General features: G+C 25.6%; 1 protein-coding gene across 1 annotated transcript; it reads right to left on the bottom strand.

The window, feature by feature from the left end:
* Positions 1-5,756: 5,756 nt before the first annotated feature.
* LOC113558403 lies at positions 5,757-18,764 on the bottom strand. Its single transcript, XM_026963852.1, has 7 exons — positions 18,650-18,764; positions 12,408-12,540; positions 12,296-12,345; positions 12,024-12,232; positions 11,332-11,545; positions 11,041-11,254; positions 5,757-5,874 (listed from the first exon to the last, which is right to left on the bottom strand). The coding sequence occupies exons 1-7, from the start codon at positions 18,762-18,764 to the stop codon at positions 5,757-5,759; spliced, it is 1,053 nt and encodes a 350-aa protein (XP_026819653.1).
* Between the last annotated feature and the right edge of the window lie 2,203 nt (positions 18,765-20,967).

Genomic DNA, 20,967 nt, shown 5'->3' with positions numbered 1-20,967 from the left:
TACTCAACCTTTTTTTTTGTTGTTGTTGTCTCAATCATTTTTATGCATTTTTATTATAACTAAATTTATATTTTATTTTGTATTGGTAAAATAAAAATTGGCATTGTATACCAAAACTTTTTTGGACAATCATTGACGTAAATAAAATTTTTCTTGTTCCATACATTTCAAAATTTTAAATTTTTGTAAATATTTAGTAAGTAATTTGCATGAATTAAATTTGCAAGATCGTTTTAGAAATATTCACATTATTATTGGTTCAAAATACTACCGTAAATCTCTGATAATTTCATTATTTTTAGTTTGCTTTTATTTGCTTTTTCTGATTTTTTTAATACTTCAAAGTCCATTGTAGCTGGCATCAAAATTCGTAGGTCAAAGGAGTTTAAGACATCTTTCAAAAAGCGATTTTGTAGATCATTTATAACTGAATCTAAAATTAGTACATAGATAGAAATTCTATAAAATACTTCTGGAATACAATTTGAATTAAGTTGATTTGGTCTATAAACTAAAATTTTGCTATTCGTGGTTTTATAATTTCAACATCCAATTTGGATGCCATATTTTGTGCCTTTTTAAAGATTTGTTGAAAAACTGAGTCTGCATTTTCTCGTTTTGTTTGTAAAACGGATGAAACATCTTTATAAGCATCAGCAGCGAAAACAGCGTCTATTTTAGTAGATTGTTGTTCCTAAAACATCGGTTTGTAACTATAAATTCACTAGAAGTTATTGTATTTATACTACTCACAATTTTTTTTTAATTTTCCTTGCATATTAATATAAATTTTTTTTGACGTAGGTTATCCAATATCTTTTTGCCCAATTTTAACTTCATCGACTCCAAATATTCTAATCACATCTTTTCTATGATCCAATTTTAGTTAGAAGTTCAGTAGTTGGAACTTTGGAGTTTGGGTACATTTTTAATACTTTTTAAGAATAAGAGAAAAAACGGGAAATAAGAATTTTTATAAAAAGTTGTATTTTGACAAAATTGATATTTTTTTTGTTTGGTTCAAAAATAAATAACTGTAGATACTTTAATTTTTCACCTAATATTTATATTATCATTTTTTAAACATGATATTGTTTTAAAAATATTTTACTCCTTTTTCAGTTATTTATAGGTTTTTTATATTTTCGGTTTTATTTAAATTTTTTCTCGATGATTGTTTGGTAAAAAAAGCTTAAAAATAGAATGAAATGCTCTTCACAAGTTTTTAAATACCAATTTAAAAATAACAACAATATAAAGTCACAAAATTTTTTTATAAGTGTTAAAATTTGAAATTTGACAATATTCGTTAAAATTAGGAAAGTGTATAAATATTATTTTATAGGTACTTACGTACTTATCAGTTTATAATATGTTTAATATTATTCATACCAACCTAATATGTATTTGAAAATTGTATACAAGGTTTCTTATAAGTAGGGCTCGGATTTATATGTATTTATGAAACCAAAATATGTATTTACGTTAGCAAAATATGTACATAAATATGTGCTAAAAAATCAAAAAATGTATTTTACTAATATGATTTATTTATTAATATTTAATTATATAATATATCCATATGAGTTTCTAATGAAACAAATAATATTTTAATAGTAAAATTATTTAAAAAAGGTGTTACAAATTATAAAATAGAAATAAAAAAAGCTAAAAAAAAAATAAAAATTTTAATTATCTTGATTACAATGTATGATAACAGCCATTTTGAAATTTTGAAATTCAAAAGATCTTTGATTTGGTCGTAAAATTGCCTTATACTGACAAAATTATCTTTCGGCTTCTACTGATGTTATTGGACAGTATTGCATTTTGACTATGTCTGAAGGAGTAAGATGATGTCTTTTTAACGAGTACTCATCAACGTCGTACTTAATAGTACCAGACTAGAAAAAGATTGAGGCGAATGTTACGCTTCGCATAGTTTACGCGTCTTCAGTTGTATAGACGACTGGGTAATTGTAAAAAATAATACAAATGTCGTGAACATTACATATCTCGCCATTATAAACGGTTCAAGCTTACTACAACACTTTTAAATCATCGAATATATGGAAAACAGAATGGTCTTTGTAAAAATATCGAGGAATGATGCCGGAATTGAATGTTTTATTTTTTCCCCGAAAATTTATAGGTGACCTAATTAATGTTGTTATATATATATAAAATACAATCGCTGTCTATATCTAATTTTCGTAGTAACCTTAGGTTAGGTTTTGGAGATTAAAACAAAACCACTGATTACATTGGTGGTATTGATTTCATTAAAAACTATTTTATATTATTATTTGATATTTTTACGTTTTATCATATTAATTATAAATTTAATGTAAGATCTTAATAATTTTGACATTTAACGGTAGTTTTGTAATTAAATGTAAACAAAAGAAAGTATAAATAAAAAAAAATATTATCATATGTTCCGATATCAATGACAAATAATGAATTTTCAAAATTATAAATGAGTTTGTGTTTATATTATCAATTTAAAAAGTGTCTTCATTTTAATTAAGAAATAAGACATCAAAATAATAAACTTTTAACAATTTCGCCATTTGCTATTTTATAACAACAAATAAGAAAATTAAAAATTACAATTTTACAAATTACACAACCACTTATAACTTATTGTTATTTACTAGATTACACGTCTGTCGGTAAGATAACTTATAAGCAAGGCTGTGAATTTAATGCACTTCAAAACTATTAAATATACATGCATATATGCACTAAAAACTAACAAAATATGCTATAAAAATTCTTAAAATATGCTCTCATTTTTCAAAAATATGCAAATAAAAACTATTAAAATTTAACTTTTATTCTTATTTTTTATTAATTTTAGTTTTATTATTAGTAATATATATGACAAATTAGTATGCTTGCACGAGTATATGATATATTGGGCTTGGCTAATCTTGATCTTCGTCGTATAAGATATACTTAAAATAAAAATAATAAAATATGATTCTGCTTAAAATTACATATTTTATACCTTTAAAATAGTTATTGCATTGTACAATCAACAATTTTTGTCATCCATTATGTACGAGTTGATATCAGTAAATTAATTTAATATCGACTTCAAGAGTACATATAGTCAATAATACACGTTAAATACCCGATTAAAAATAGAATACAGTAGACGCCGCTTATAAGACTCACTTAGGGACCAGCATAAAGTGAGTCTTATAACCGAATGAATCTTATAGGCAAAGTGGAAAAAAAAATTAACTACGTATTTATAAATTTTATTTTACTACATATTTTGCATTAATTTTAATATTTTAACACATATTACATATTACATATTTATTATTGAATAAATTTAATAATCCTGATAAAAAAAAACTAAAATTATAATAGGTAAATATTACATATAAAAATATTATAAAAATTATACATTAATAAAAAATTATAAAGGATGTATGTATAATGTATATATTATTTATTTTGAAAAAAAAATTGTAATTTTAGTTTGTTTGTAACCTAACGACAACTGTGCAGCCGCCAGATAATCAGTACCTCACCATAATAACGATAATCGTTGCGATAAATTATGTGAACTTTTATCTGCGATAAAAATTATTATACGTTATAAGGTACCAACAGAAACTAGAAATAATCAACACGAATATTATTTAATTTTTCAATTCCAATTTATTTCTAAATTATAACCAAAAAATTTTATTTTCTTATAGTTTATTCTACGAAATTTGAGTCTTATAACCGATTTTTTTTAATGTATTTGATACGTTCCAGACGATTTTGAGTCTAATAAGCGACTGAACCTTATATCCGTGAGTCTTATAAGCGGCGTCTACTGTAGTATAAAAAAAAGCATTTATACAAAAAATGCTTATTAAAAAAAAAAACTTTTCGATTATACTGCTAATTAAACAAATAATATTTCATACACTTGTCATTAGAAAATTAAACATGATATTTGGGACGTATAGCCCAAACAAAAATAATAATTACCTTCAGAAAAATTCATTAATTCGCATATTGTATTTAAAAATCTGATTTTGAATTTATAAGAATTTATTTTTTGGTTTTCATTTGAAAATTTGAGGCAGAAAAGTTAGTTTATTCGAGTTGTTTATTAAAATATTCAAGGTTTCATATTGTATATTAACACTTAACAGTTAACTAAAGGACAATAATGCGTATAAATTATTGTAAGCTACAGGCGGCACCGAAATGCTTGACCGGCTGGCAAGATGAATATCCTATGTATGAGATCCTGGTATTGAGTTTTGCGATTTTAGTCACCCTCCTTTATAACACCACCTATATATATATAGGTATGTATAATATAGATATATTAGCAGTATAACCTGAACGATTGACCACTACAATAATTTAGTATACGATAATTGGATACCAGATTTAAAAGAAAAATGCAACTATATTCACGTAAAAAAAAACGTGTATTTACTGTAATTAGTTGTTTAAAAAAATAAAAGATTTAAAACAATTGACGACTGTGTAGTGTGTATATTAATAACAACCTTTGCGAGTAGCAGACAAATACACAATATATTATAAATAAAATAATAATAATAATTTTTATTGAGGTAAAAATGTATTCCAATTTAGAATATAGATAATATTTACAGTGACGTTAGTGCAGTCAGAGTTAATAGAACAAATAAATGTTTGTATTGTTAGTGATAATAATTGGTGGTTTGTTAAATATAATAATACTAAAAAACAAATAAATGATTAGCTTACACGGTTTGTAGCCTTGTAGGTATGCAGCGTGATTCTTTTATCATGAACCTGTAATTCAAAAAGTAAAAAATAAAAAAATATATAAGGATAAAAATATTTAAAAATATTAATATTTTTGAAAACATTTTTTACATAGTTTTAAGTTGTTAAAAAACGTTTTTATTAAAAAATTATATTTTTAAATATTTTTATCCTTATATTTTTTTTTATTTTTTACTTTTTGAATTACAACATAGTTTTATTTTATATTCCAAAGCAGAATATTTTTCTGAGTATTTTGATACATAAAAATCGAATTTAGGGCGAGTAGTTTATGAGTTATAAGTACCTATTTAAAATTTAGACAAGCGGAGTAGTAGTCAACATTTTGGTTATTGAATAAAAAAAATAATAAATGTAATACAAGTTTTCTCATTAGCTGTTCTAACGGAAATCTCGTTTCAATTTTAAATATTTATGATAAATTATTTAAACGTAATTTTATTATGATTCCAAAAAAATTGTTCTGAGATCTTTCTTGTTACTGCGTATATTATATTATTTTCTTGACAGTTTTAAAATATTTATGATAATAGCAATATATAGCAATATAAAAAATATAACCTTATTTTATTTAAATGTTTAAACCTTAGCTATATTAACCTTTTATAATCATGCATCTCTAAGCTATGTTTAAATCCATCGACAATTATGTCAGCTTTCATAGCTGTAGACGGTCCATTCCAATTTTGAAAACAATGATGAGGCACAGGCTTTTTTTTACGTTTTTTCGCCGAATAACACACGCAACAAAATTTATTTCTTACGCCAAAAAATAGTAGGTACTTTTTTAGTCACTGCTCCAGTAATACAAGCCTATTTAAAATAATAATAAATACATTATTTTTTCTCAAACATAAAAATTGTGAAATAATAGTTAGTATTTAAGTGTTGATGTAACAATAAATATTACGTACGACGCCAGATAACGCATTATATTTGATTTTGTATGATCTCTTACTTCAAGCACCATCGGCTATAACGACTATTTTAGGACGGCCAAGTTTATCTTCATCACCCCTTTCAATAGCTAGCCTTCCTTCTTCTTTACCTGCTTCTATCATTCCTTCCAACGCAATTCTATTCAAACACACTTTTTTAACACACATTTCGATACTTATTCTATATTGGACATCATCGGCATATTTTTAAGATGTTTATTAAACGTCCTGAACTCATGAATTCTAATGTAATTATTATTTTATTCATTATTCTGTAATTTTTAAGTCCATTTAACCCTTGTTACTTTCTTCGTAACATCATCACCAATGAGAAGCACCAATTCTTTAAATAATGATTTTTTTTTAATTTATAATTTAAATTTTTCAAGTTTGCTAGACTATTTTTATAAACACTGGTATGTTTATATTTATATTATGATAGAATATTAGATGCATGTGTTACCAATATTAATCTTTTTTTTCAATAGATTGCAATTCTTAATATATAGTAGGTGTTAGGTTAATTGTTATGTGTGGGAGAAGAGTTCTTCCTCAAGAGATACTTTATATTATTAGTTATATACCTTTTACGGGTTAAAGTGGGGTGACATATGCATTCTCTGTTGGCTGTTATCTTCTATAAAGGCGTGTTTAATCAATATAATATAATCCGTAGGTCTAAATTCTAAATGGAACGAATATTTTATAATATTTACAAAGAAGTAAATGGATAGGACAATAATACAATATGTTTTAGTTTTTCCAGTGCAAGAGATAGCAATTTCCTGATTGTGCCTAAACATATTTATAATACACATCATTACATAAACATAATGACATTTCAGCATAGGTTTTTTGTAATGAAATAATAGATAACATTCTAGAAGACTTAATTCTTTGATTGTTGCATTAAAATATTTAAAATATAACTACTTCATAGCGCACAATAATGTTATAAGCATTTTAAAATCATAAAACCGTAAGTCAATATTACAGAATGATTGGTTGGTAACAGATTCAATTTAAGAAAATCAAATACATAGCATTAAATGTTACATATAATGTTACTGAGAGACATTTTATATTACAACACTATAATATCACTAATTACATTATTATGATATATTTACAAATACAAATATGAAAAATTTAATTATTACAAGTGATTTTAATATTTTATATTAAAATTATGTATGTACACATCATGTTTGCGTATTATCAACTGTATGATATTTAAAATAAAGGATTATTATATTAAAATTAGTTTAAAATCGGTTTTCATTAGAAATTTTCATTGTGTATCTCTAAAAAGACAAACAAAAAATAATAAAAAGTTACAAAAAAATTGATTAATTTTTACCATCCCAAAAAATATGTATAAAAATAACAACTAAACAAATCTATATAAAAAATTATTATAGATCAATGATAATTTTCTTGTAAATAACTAAGAGAACAATAATAGTTTTTTTTAAACATGTTGAAAATCAAATTGCAAAAAAAAAATATTTTTCCATTCAAATAAAAACTTAATTTATATAATGATTAAATAGCGTCAAAAAACGATACAAAATAATAATAATAATAATTCCGGCAATACAACAAATACAGAACAGATACTAAACAAAAAAAAAATATTAATAATTAAGTTACAATTACATAAAAATAACCAAATGCATAAAAACAGAAAAATAAAAATAAACATTGTTTAAAAACTAATTATTACGTAAGTTTTGAAACATTTATAATAATCGTAATAATATAGGAAATCAACAATTTTTTTAATTATTTTTTAATATTTAAAAGTGATTCTACTAAAATAGTATGTTCAACCGATTTATGAGAAATCATATTATATAAACAATTTTCAGAATCTTGACTTTCGAACATCTACTCAGGTCTCAGGCTATCGTGATTTGGCTTCATAACTTGTCAAAGTATGGTATTAATTTTTTTAATTGTTTAAGTTAAATGCTTATTGACATTAATATAATATTACCAACATTAAAATAAATATTGGTTAGACAGAATTTAGAAATAAATATTTAAAGGAATATTAAGGTTGTAACAGCATTGTCGTTTTTCTTTTTATTCAAAGATTTAATAAAGACGACCAAATATTTTTTTATATTTAGTATTACTAAGGTTATCTTAAATTTAATACAATTTATAAATGTAGCTTATTAAATTTTACTATATTGATCATAGTTCATACCTATAATTAGTCTTCACCGTTGAAAGTTAATTGTGCTTGTTAATCAAATAACTTAACAGTTTAAGATTTTTTTAACATAACAGTTTTTTTTTACTTACGAATAGGTGTACAAATCTATTAGGTATCATAATTAGAAAATAAATAAAATAATTTTACAAATAATTTCAATAATATAATTACCTTACATAATAAGATTATTAACCCATGATTTATAATAATGATAATAACTAAAAAATAAAGTATACTAGACAAAAAATAATGCGAGCCAGTATTTAAATACTTAAAAGTAAGCAAACTAATAACTAATAAACGGAAAAAAATAGTGTAGTAATACTAATGTTTATGAGATACATTTTAATTTATTTGATATTATATTATTATAAATACTTGAATTATATGAATGAAAAATAAATGTACATCAATTCTATAAATCGATTATCATAGTTTAACAATTAATTATAATAAGTTGAGGACAAATAAATGAAACAAGTTTGCCCCGATTAATGATATGAATTACTATTAATAATCAAAACAATTACATTACAAGTATTATATTTTTATTTAAAATATAATATATACCTATATATATATAAATATATAAATAAATAGTCCCATCAAAAAAACGTATTAGGAAAATGTGCCTTCAATGCAATTAAATAACGGGACAGTAGAAAAAAGTGATTAGCTCTATCATACATGATCAGTTTCTTCCATTCAAAACTGGGCAGTTGAAAGTTGTGTGCCCTACACGGTCACAATGAAGGCAAAATAAGTACCGAGAACTGAAAAAATACACGAATTTATATTAAATAAAATATACTGGAAAAAAAAAATATTTCAGTTTGTTTAAATAATAAATAATCTACTAGGCACTACAAACAACGCTCTGCAATAACGGCTATCATGTGTCTAAAGAGGTTCTCAAGCAGCTCTTCATAATTAGGGTGTGTGGGTTGTAACTGTTGGGTCTTGGGCATCCAGACTCCAGTCTACACAAGACTCTTATTTTTTAACAAACTGATATTTGAAGTACAAAGCACTGTACTTCAAAATCACAATGCTATGACCATGTGGTATTGTGTAAGTGTAATTGTGTTATGTATTGCGGTAATACATACATAGTTAATCAGTTATTATAATTAATCAGTATTATAATATAATATATATAGTATATTTTTTATATAATACTATAATAGTAAATATACGCATTTTGTATGAAATGAATAAATTTTTTGGATTACTGAAATACAAGTGAGAGAGGAGGTACTAGTTATTACATAAGTGAACACCTGTAACACTTTTCGAGATAGCCTACCCTAAGAGTCTACATTATCATATTTATTTATTTTATTAAAAAAAAAACAAATCATTGTAAATACTTTAAATTTTCACCAAATATGTTTATATTAGCGTTATCTATTTACGATTAAATTTTCAAAATATTTTGACTTTTTTTAAGCTATTATTTATAAACAATTGAAATTATCGATTTTTCTAAGTTTTTTTTTTAAATGCCTATAACTAAAAATTTGACGTTCCAAAATATCTTTAAAATTTAATACAAGGTTTATTATAAGTTTTACTTATCGTAGTAAAAAAAAATCAAACATCGTAAGTCACAATTTTTGTTTATAAGCATTTAAAGTTCAAATGTTTACAAAATATATCAAAATCGCGAAAATTGGCAAGGAACTTTGAAGATGAAAATTCGTAAAATTTTTATGATTTATACCTAAGTTGAAACACCCAACACAAGATTATCCATAAGTTTTCCTTCTAGTAACTTTAAAAAAAAAATTCTAGCGTCAATATAGAAAAAAATTTATGAGCGTATGAAATTAAATTTTTTACGAAATCGCGTAAAATAACGATATACCTACTACAATTTAAATAAAGGTAATAATATAATATATCCTACTGATTATCCTAGACCTTGACTGACAAATCAACTCCGTTCAGAATCGTACAATGATATCTAAAAATTCTAAAGTAAAATATGTTTGTTATGTTAAACAATTAAAAAAGTATAAAAATAATAAAATATCTATTATATTCATTTAGTATTCACAGTTGAATGTGAATATGATTTAGCAAAAACATATCCTTTAAAAATTTTCAAATTCATATTTTTGATAGTAAATAGAATTAACCAAATATTACCAATTTTGTGCACTTTTTTCCCCTTAACGGTCACGACCTATGCCACGTTATGCGGAAGATGTGCGCCGCCGGACAAAAACTGGTCGCCACCTGAGATATTCTCTTTGGAATGGAGTATATTATACTTTATACTTTATACTGCTACCTCTTTGTATAATACATTATTAAATAATGTCACTACTAGAATTTGGATTTTAATGCATTTGCATATTTTTTTCTACAATTTGAACAGGGTACTTTCCAAACTAAAAATGTAATTAAAATACTAAACTAATGTAAAGCATATTTTTTATTTTCCAAGAAATAAGGGATAAAGAAAAACTGATAGTTTTCAATATTATAACTTATTTTTTTCATCCTCTGATCAAATTATCTTTAATATTATCATCATCAATTAAGTTTGCAAAGGACGAGTCTTGACTATCTTAATAATTACAAACTAATATCAATTATTAATTTTTATTAAAGTATATTTATGTCTGCATTAATTGTTGATACTTAAGACATGCAAATCTAGTCCCTAATTATTACATTCAAAAATGAATAAGTATTGATTGAAGAAATAATTATTTATTATCACAATGGATAAATATCCCAAACAAACATAATACATACATATATTATAGATATAATCTTATATAAAATGTATAAAAGTAATGTGAAATTTGTGGTATAATAATAAAAAATTAGAAATCTTACTCCATTTGTGCAAATTTCAAAATTATCCACCTTTCAAATGAGTAGTATCTGTTAGACTTGACTACCAAGATTATAATAATACTATTAAAATTCTTTCTAGTAAAATAATAAAAGAATTTTTAATCATCTTAGTAATTTGTGCATAACTAGATATACCAAAATAACTACTTATTCAAAAGCTAAGCATAGCTAGTTTTAATCTAATTATTTTAAAATAGTACATGGTAATACCTGTCCAAGCGGTTAGCAAGCAATCCATTATTTCTATGTCTACCAATTGCATCGCCTATACGTATTGGATCTAATAATGCTTCTTCCAGGGCAATACCCCGTTCAGCAACATTTTGATCTAGTTCATTCCATAATTCTGCACCTAATGCTCGACGCATGAATTGGAGTCTATGGTTTATTCTCGCATTATTTCTTAGGTTTCTATTAACCTCCACTGTTAATATTAATTATTATGATATCATCAATAAATATTACTCAATAATATACTACATTAATAATACAATTTATTACCTCTATTATTATTACGTTCAACTTTTAAAGTTTCCCGCTTCGTTTTTATTTCAGATGGTAAATATTCAGATATTTTGTCCAAATATGTATCTAAAGTTAGACAGTGTGATTTATTTTTAATGATAACTCGACATGTTGGACAGTGATTAGCTTCTCGAGTCCATGACTCTATGCATTCATGACAAAATGTATGAGAGCAATTTAGTACAGTTGGCTGTAAAATAATTTATGTTGCTATTAATAATGAATAACAATTACAATTGATAGACACATAAAAATGCCTGATTTATATCCAATGACAATATTTTAATGATTTTATAAAATTACATTAGATTTGACTATTATTTGTAATATTAGGGTGAAATATTATTAAATTTAAAGGTATTAATATTATCCAACCACATACGATTTTTATATTTATAAAATGTAAATAGCTTATTAGGGCTCCGAATAATACTCTTACCTTAAAATTTACAAATTAATAATAGTTCAATTCACCATAACCCAAAAAATAACAGATTAGGAGCTCCCTGCCCTCCCTACCCTACTCTCTCGCCGGTATTGATAACAATCACTTAAATAAAAAATAACAAATTTAAAAATTTAAATATGTTAATTAAAAAGTTTAAGTTTAAAAGTAATAAAAATATAAAATTTAGTTAATTATTGACTATTTTATTTAGCGATATTACCTCGATGAACATTTCGTAACATATATTACATTGTAGATCATTTTCCATGCATTGTTCCATTTGATCTCGCATACAAGAGAAATTATTGTCATTAATACACAGCTGTTGACGAAGTGATATAACTGAATTTTCAGCTTCTTTTAATTTTTTTGTTGTTTCTACTAACAAACTATCAGGAGTACCTTCTATCGTCTCCCAAGTATAATTATCTGAAAGCAATTTTTCAAAAATTATTTAATAACGTATTTATGTAGGAAAAAAAATATAATTACTTTGTAAGATCCATTTATCTTCGGTTGCTGTTTTATTAGTTTCCGGTGACCTTAAATTAATATAATTTATTAGCTAAAACAAAAATAGGTAAATAAAAAAAAAATATCATACTTCTTTGCTGTATTGGGAAGAACTTGATTTATTTGTCTAGGTCTAGATACACTACTACTTGGTGAAGCTGTCATTAGAGTAGTTTCTCTCCTTGCCGCCATAGGAAAGATGACTTCATCATCAGAGGATTCCGCTATAAAAATAAATATAGAGCACTATAGAACTATATACTACCTATTATAGAAGTTAGGTACGAATATATGAATTAAGTTCAAATATTTTTCAAACTTCCTAAAATTAGTTTATCTTCAGATGAGTTTCTATTTTTTAAATATACTAGATACAATATCATAAGAATACTTGTGACGGAATTAAATGACTGAAATTTGGAATTAATTTTTTTTGGTTATATTTTTGATTAATTAACCTTTAGTTTACTAATTCAATTTTATAGTAATTTTTAAATAAATACTTGGATACATACGACAGAGCAGTGGTTCTCAATCTTTTTAGTACCGCGGCCCAAATTTACCTCGAAAAATCTTTCGCGACCCACATTATTTCACTTTTCAAAAAGTAGTTATAAAGAACAAAATTTGTATTTATAAATATGTATAAATTTGTATTTATAAATATGTATAAATTTGTATTTATACATATGTATAAATTTGTATTTATAAATATGTATAAATTTGTAATATATATTTAGTATTTTATAGGTTTATAATCAATTTATTTTTATAAATGTACTTTTAATAATGAGGTGTATGCGAAATATGTGCTTGTTTTATATTATGGTTAATAACAGCATTGACATCATAATTCAAAAAATTGTTCGCAATCCACTAAAAATTGACTGACGACCAGTGCTGTACCATAACTAAATTTATCTAGATAAAAACTTAATATCTTTATCTTATCTAGATAAGAAATAAAATTGACATCTAAATTTCATCTAGATAAAATTTAGAGCCATCTAGATAAATTATCTAGATAATTCACAAAATCCGTAACTAATTACTAATAAGTAATAAGTAATAAGTAATAACTATTCTACAATATTATCATTTTTAATATAAAATAAACAACTAGGTAAATAAGAAATTTCATTTGTATTACTAAATTTGGTTCTAAAATAGTTTTACATAGCATTATTATTAATTATGAAAATGAATGACGATTTATTACGTATATATAAACGGGAGATGAAAATTATTTATAATTTTATAATACGATCAATACGGTAAATCTCAAACCCGTATTACGAATACTGATAGAACTTGGTTATTTGTCGTAGGCCGATCAAGGCAGCTGCGCGGTGGTACCGATCGGCGATTGCGGATGATTTATAAATACTAAAATACAGAAATAATTGTCGATAAGAAAATAATAATATTATCATATCTAATAATACGCTGTATAGATCTACAAAAATTGATCATTCCCTATCGATCATGTAATTACTAATCATGTGCTATAAATAATTGTTATTACCAGAGCCCGATTATACGAATTTGTATGGGTGCATAATATTGTACAACAAAATAAATAACTGACGTGAGACATCCTTCCCATACCGTATGCAGTGCACATTCGTCCTCAACTTGTTCGGTGTTCCTGTTTTCATAGTTTTTATAATTTTGTCTATGACTTTTAATTTTATTGGTGAAATATTTTATATTTTGTAATGGATCGTTTCTTAATTCAATCATTACCCAACACTAAAAAAGTTCATCCACAAACCAATGAAAACGTTGATGATTCGATAACTGGTACAGACGTTTCGCTAACATCGTCGACAGAAAATGTACCACAAAATTCAAAATTTCAATATTTATTTGTTGAATTTTACAAGCTGGTGTCGATCAATGCTGATAAAATAATAGCATCTTATGTTAACTGTCATAAAAACATAATTGCGTCAACCAAGTCGAGTGGCAACTTGTTAAGTCATATTAAAGTAAGTTTTTTAAACAAATTTCTTTTTAATCTAAACATTTTGGTTAATTCCTTATTAGTAACAATAATAAATAATAATATATCACAATTTACAAGGAATCAAGGAATATCTAAATATTAAGAACAAAATGTCAAAATGTATCATAATATTTTATATTTATGATTTAGGTACCTACCTAGTTCCCACCTATAATTATAACAATTACCTACATATAACTATTAATTAATATTCCTAAAATTACTTGTTTATAGCTTCAACATCCATTATTAATTCCATAAGTTGAAATAGCCAGAAGTAAGAAAAGTTCAAATTTTATTCAAACCAAAATTGTTGATGTTTGTCCAAAAAAAATTAATAAAGACATGGTAATTACTAATTCAGATTTTTTCTAATTTTTTAGAAAAATATGGTTATGATTTGGTTATTTTTACTGTAGTTTACAAGGCTGGGCATTAACAAATTAAAAGTTAAAATGTTAAAGTTATTTTTTTTAAGATTAACATGTTAACTTCAAGTTAATTTTATTCAAAAACATCTAAATTAAGTTAATTTTCGTCTAAAGAATAATGTAAATTTTTGAATGAGGTTTTTAAAAAAGTAGGTTTTTTGATAGCTAGTTAATACTTTGATGTATCATTTTAAATTTCCCCAGTAATTTTCATTAGCATAAAGAAAAACTATCTAATAAACATTGTTATGTGTCAGGAATTTTTTATTTTGTAAATTAGAAAATTTTAACTTAAAACTTAGTTAAGTTACTTTTCTTTCAAAGTTAGTTTTTAACTTGCCTAGCCTTGGTAGTTGAATACTTAAGTAGGCACTATATCATAGAATACAGATAAAAAATTTTTAGTTTTATCTAATCTGTGATAATATATTATCCTTACTTAACTATTTACTTAATTTTACTATTTATCTAATATGTTTTTAAATATACATTTTAATACATTTTTTTCTATGTCATATTATAATTATTAAATCAATATGTATACTGGTCTTTTTAATTACTTTAAAATGTATTATATATATTTTATTTATTATTTTGATATAGTTTTTATTGTACTAGTTGAATGATGAATAGAGTCAAAAAAAGTTATGTTTACAAATAGACTTCTTTAAAATTTAAAATAATACAATACACACACCACTATGAGACATGTTCTAATTATAGTTTTTATTTTATATTGTGCTTTAAACATTAGATTTATTTTATAGAACTACTAAAATATTTGTAAAATGTTTGGTATCCCTGCCTATCAATTGTTTTTTGGTATATGTTTTATAATATATTAGGTACTGGAATGATTATAAAATATTAAATAAGTAATAATTTTATATATGTAACCAACTAATAACTCAATTTAAAACTATCAATAATAAATTATATTCCTCCACGGATAATATATAAACAAATAACCTTTATTTTTAGTTATTTAACAAATAATATAATTACTATTATCTTTTTTATTCACTTATTCATTTATTGGAATATTTATTTTGTTATTATTAATTATTATATACATTTAAAATTACCTTTGTTTCATAAGAATAACAAATTTTTTTGTTATTTAATTTTTATCTAAAGTTATGCTATTATGTATTATTAACTAATATACTTCCTGACTTTTATACTGTATTCAAAAAATAGATTTTTTTATAGTTTTATTTCCTAAAACATATCATTATGATGATTATGCTCTTTTTATAGAATACCTCCAATATGTAAACAATTTAAGTCTTAGATAACACTTTTTTATTGTGTTTTTTGTTGTTATTTTATTATTTTTAGGTGAAGGATTTAGTGTTTGAGTATATTGTAAATGAAATGCGTCCATTAAGAACTTGTGAAAAAAAAAAGTTTCAAAAGGTTAATTGTAGGACTTACTGGATAAATGATGATATAGTTCCAAGCAGAAAACAGTTATCAAAACAATTGGATTTAAAATATGAACTATACGTTTCAATGCTAACCAATTTAGTTGCAAAGCATAACTACATTTATGCAATAGCTGATATATGGAGTGCCAATAATCAAAGTTACATGGGTGTATACTATTTCTTATGCACGCTATTAATATTGATTATCTTATAATTAATTATAATTTATTTGTAAGAATGACTTGTCACTTCATAGACGAAGAAACATATTTTTGCCAATCATATGTCATTGGTTGTATACGCATAAAAGGAAGCCACAACTATCTAAATATTACTGAGATTATAATAGACATTACAAAAACTTACAAAATTGATCTATCAAAAATAACACATATTGTCACATATAATGCTTTTAACTTTTGTAAAGCATTCAGAGTATTCTCTTCCCTTCCACCTCATGAAGAAGCAAGTACAAGTGATGTGGAGAATTTTGATGAAAATAGTTCAGAGAGTTCAAATTTTGATAGTGAATCTGACTGCTCAGACTTGGATTCAGAAAGAATTAATTTGAATAATTTGTTAACTTTGGAATCAAACCTAGCCAACAATGGCAGTTTTTTTTTACCTCAACATATGCTATGCTGTGCACATACTACATACTTTATTGCAGCCAGTGATATTTCTAAAATTTCTAATAATGATTACAACAAAATTTCTAAATCAACTTTTAATAAATTAACAAACTTTTGGAATTTAGTTAGTAGAAGTACAGCAGCATCAAACACAATATATGACATTCGCAAGTGTGAGTGTAAGTGTAAGTTCCTGAACAGCTTCTTAGGTTATGTTGCCCCCACGCTATTAGTTTTAAGAAAATTGTTAATACAGTCCAATCAGTTAACATATTGTAAACCGTTAAGTCTCACAATTGTGTATAGTCTCGAAAAACGATTTAGTTTTTTATATAATTTAAGTGAACCAACCAAAAAGCAAAAGTTTTATAATAGCATCAATCAGGCGTCCAAAATTCAAAATAGATTAAGTACCTTTTCAGTACAAAGATCTTTGTAAAAAATATTTAACGATGAATGCAATTTGATGTCTTCTTTAGTTACTACAAATTCTGACTCTGCAGATGACAATGATAATATAAGTGATAAAGAGTTTTATAGTAGTGTATGTAATCAAAGTTCAAATAATTATTCTCCAGATGAAGAAATAAATGTACAAGTATTAAAATATTTAAATTCAAAAAAAAAGAGCAACAAATGTTAAATAATAATCCTGTAGTTAAAAAAATATTTTTGAAGTACAACACAACCCTTCCATCATCAGCACCTGTAGAAAAATTATTTAGTGGTGCTGTTCAAGTTTTGACATCAAGAAGAAATTGTTTTGGTGATATAGCATTTAATAAATTATGGTGTTGCCAATCTAAATAATAAATGTATTATTATTTTTAATATTTTTATTTCTGTTAATATGTTATTTTAATCTTACTATAAAATAATTCATTAATTTTTTTCAATATAATAATATATTTGTAAACTGTTTTTATATTTGATTACAAGCCAGAAGAATCCCAATAAAAACTAATTTCAAACTAAAGTTAGTATAATATTATATTATAACTAGGACTGAGTATGAGTATGAGCACAAGGTAGTGTATTCATTTTTAAAATTTAAAATGATGTATTATTATTTATTATATTTTATAATTATAGTTAATTTGAATTTACTTCAACTTCATAAAAAATATGGATATATTAAAACATTTAACCTATATATTAATTAGGTAGGTTAATTCACATAATCACATGTATTGTTTTATATTTATTATTAATAAATAAGGTAAAAATAAAGAGTTCATTAAATACAGTTGCGTGTAACAAGATACTTTTTTTTGCATTATTGAAAATATTTTATTATGTTATTTTTAACTTGATTGGAATATTGTAATAAAAATACAGTTATTTTAATTTTCAATTAATATTATAAATTTAAATATTGACGTAATGCCTTATATACTAAGATAACTATAGATAAAAATTATTTTATCTATCTATATCTAGATAAAAGTGATTTTATACAAATGTGGGATGGCAACGGAACAAAATTTGAATTAAATGTTCTCAAATAATGATTTTTGTATGCATTTCAAGTTTAAAATTAAGAAATTAAGGATACCTAGAGACTTATGGCAATCGTTTGACATGTAAAACACCATAGTATATCATTATCTGTAATTCTAAAAATGTCCGAAATCTAGAAATTAGTCGTAAAAAATGGGCCAGACATATAAAAATAAATTTCTATTCTCGTAACTTTAAATATATTAATATTTATACCGGAAAGCAAGTGACATTATCATCATGACAAATTTTACAAGAGGAATGCGCACAACATGTAACACACAGTGCGTTGTCGTCGGACAAGGATAGAACGTAAATGGTGGATCATTTACCTTGAATCTGAGACGGGCTGTCGAAGCGGATGGATCCCAGATCGTGAGACTTCCAGCAACGGTTGCCAAATCGACATGTTCCCCTAATTAAATACAAACATACTGAAGAAGACATGATGGACGTATAATATTCGTAAGCTGTTGTTGCGCTTATCTGTAAGTCCTCGTAACGTCGCTGCTAAAGTTTATAGTGAAGTCTTTGTCGTACAACTGCGGTATTGTATAGATGCTGAAACGAAAGTAAAGCTTATCAGAAAAAGACAAAATCGTATTGAGAAACATGTGCATTAAGTTAGCCAAAGATTTAAGATTTGACCGTAATCATTTCGCTGATGGAAGGGAGGTGGTCGCGAGGCAGACAGACGGACGTAGTCCATCCGGCTCCCGTTTCCTAAACGGCTGCCGTTTTAAAAAAAGGTAAATTCTTTAACGGCTCCCGTTAAAAAAGGTTATACGTACAGGTCATTACCCAAACGGCTCCGGTTTTTTACAACACAAATTCGTTCTCACTTCATACAGACTTAGGAATGTCTCAAAAGAGGTGAGGTTAAAAATGTATTGATGAAAACTAAGTAACTTATTATAAAAAAAAAATGTATAATAATTATATAAAAAGCACATTATATTATTGTGTTATTGTGAATTAAATTAAAAATAAGTAAAAAAAATGTAAAACGTATGTATGTATAAAAAAATTTAAATTATTAGTAAATATTTTTGGCACAATTTTTTTATGAACTCAATGCGTGTTATTTTGTTCAATGAAAACTCGTCGATTATTTTCGCAATGAACTCCTGTTTTTTTTTCATAAAATTCGTTTACTTATACCAGAGACTTAGAAAAGCTCAAATTAGTATACCGGTATTACCGTTAGCAGTTTGGGAATTTTCCTGTTTGTAAATCTTTTTTCGATGGGAGCCGTTTAGAAATTTACCTGTTCGTAAAACCTTTTCGACGGGACAGATTACTTACATCTATGATCGTGTCGGCGGCGTAGGTCGGAAAGGAAAAGACCCAAATTAAGAGAATGATCGCTCCAATAAAACACGGAAAATCTTACAGCGGTTTGTTTTAAAATAGATATGCGACACATACACCAAACGACAGACGGAAAAGAGATGAGTGACTGACGACCATCGACTGATCAGTAGTGGTAAAGACGAAACGTATAGCACAGTGCTGGATGAAACCTGTCTGCACTCTACAGGAATACCAGGAATTCGTAATACGGGAAGGGCCGTTGAGCGCATGCGCGCTCGACACGGGCAGCGGAGATGATTGCAACTATCTGTGGTTTTGGAAGTGGGCATGGTCCACGGGGACGAACCATGAACCGGATGTAAACAAAATGCATTAAGGGGCTGCTACACCAGCATTTGTTTTCTCTGTCTATCTCCCACATAATATATAAACAAAGATACTCCGTTTTTCCACGATTAGAACAGCACTTTTTGATTACAAAGCCCTTGAATTTTAAAAATACATAGTAATTGACTTAACTGTCCAACTTCCTCGAAATAATAATCAATAAAATAACGGAGTAAATAGTCGAATTTAATTTTCGCTAAGATGATAACTGAATAAATATTATAATATGAAATTGTTTTATGGCTTTCTAGCAAATAGCAATGTCCTTTACGGTACGACAGAAAAATAATAAGTACCGCCCTTAAAAGAAAAGTAATACAACACTATGTTGGAGCATTAATATCCAAAGGAAAATAATAATATTTATGAAAAGTTAATACATAGATTTGTCTAAATATTGTCTCAAATACATTTTAATTTAAAAACATTTTAAGTGGGTACAATAATATTAAAATACTTAACGGATCACGACAAACCTTCAAAAATATTATCTTCCGTAATATTTCTAATAAGCTAATATTTACGCCAATATTACCAGAAAATCATACGAATGAGTTTTCTATAATATTACGCCGATATCCTCTTAAAACATATAAATAAAACGAATAACATACCTTTAACGATGAAAACTTCGGCGATGGACAAAAATGAAGTACAAGTGTCAAAGAGTATGACACGAAAACGACTAACAGGTGAAAACGAAACATAAGTCGCTGAGCACGGTGCTGAATGGAAACGGTCTTCACTCTGCAGGAATACCAGGAATTCGTAATACGGGAAGGGCCGTTGAGCGCATGCGCGCTCGACACGGGCAGCGGAGATGATTGCAACTATCTGTGGTTTTGGAAGTGGGCATGGTCCACGGGGACGAACCATGAACCAGATGTAAACAAAATGCATTAAGGGGCTGCTACACCAGCATTTGTTTTCTCTGTCTATCTCCCACATA

Source organism: Rhopalosiphum maidis, chromosome 3, assembly GCF_003676215.2.
Source record: "Rhopalosiphum maidis isolate BTI-1 chromosome 3, ASM367621v3, whole genome shotgun sequence".
NCBI classification, from domain to species: domain Eukaryota; kingdom Metazoa; phylum Arthropoda; class Insecta; order Hemiptera; family Aphididae; genus Rhopalosiphum; species Rhopalosiphum maidis.
This window is presented reverse-complemented; position numbering and strand designations above follow the sequence as displayed.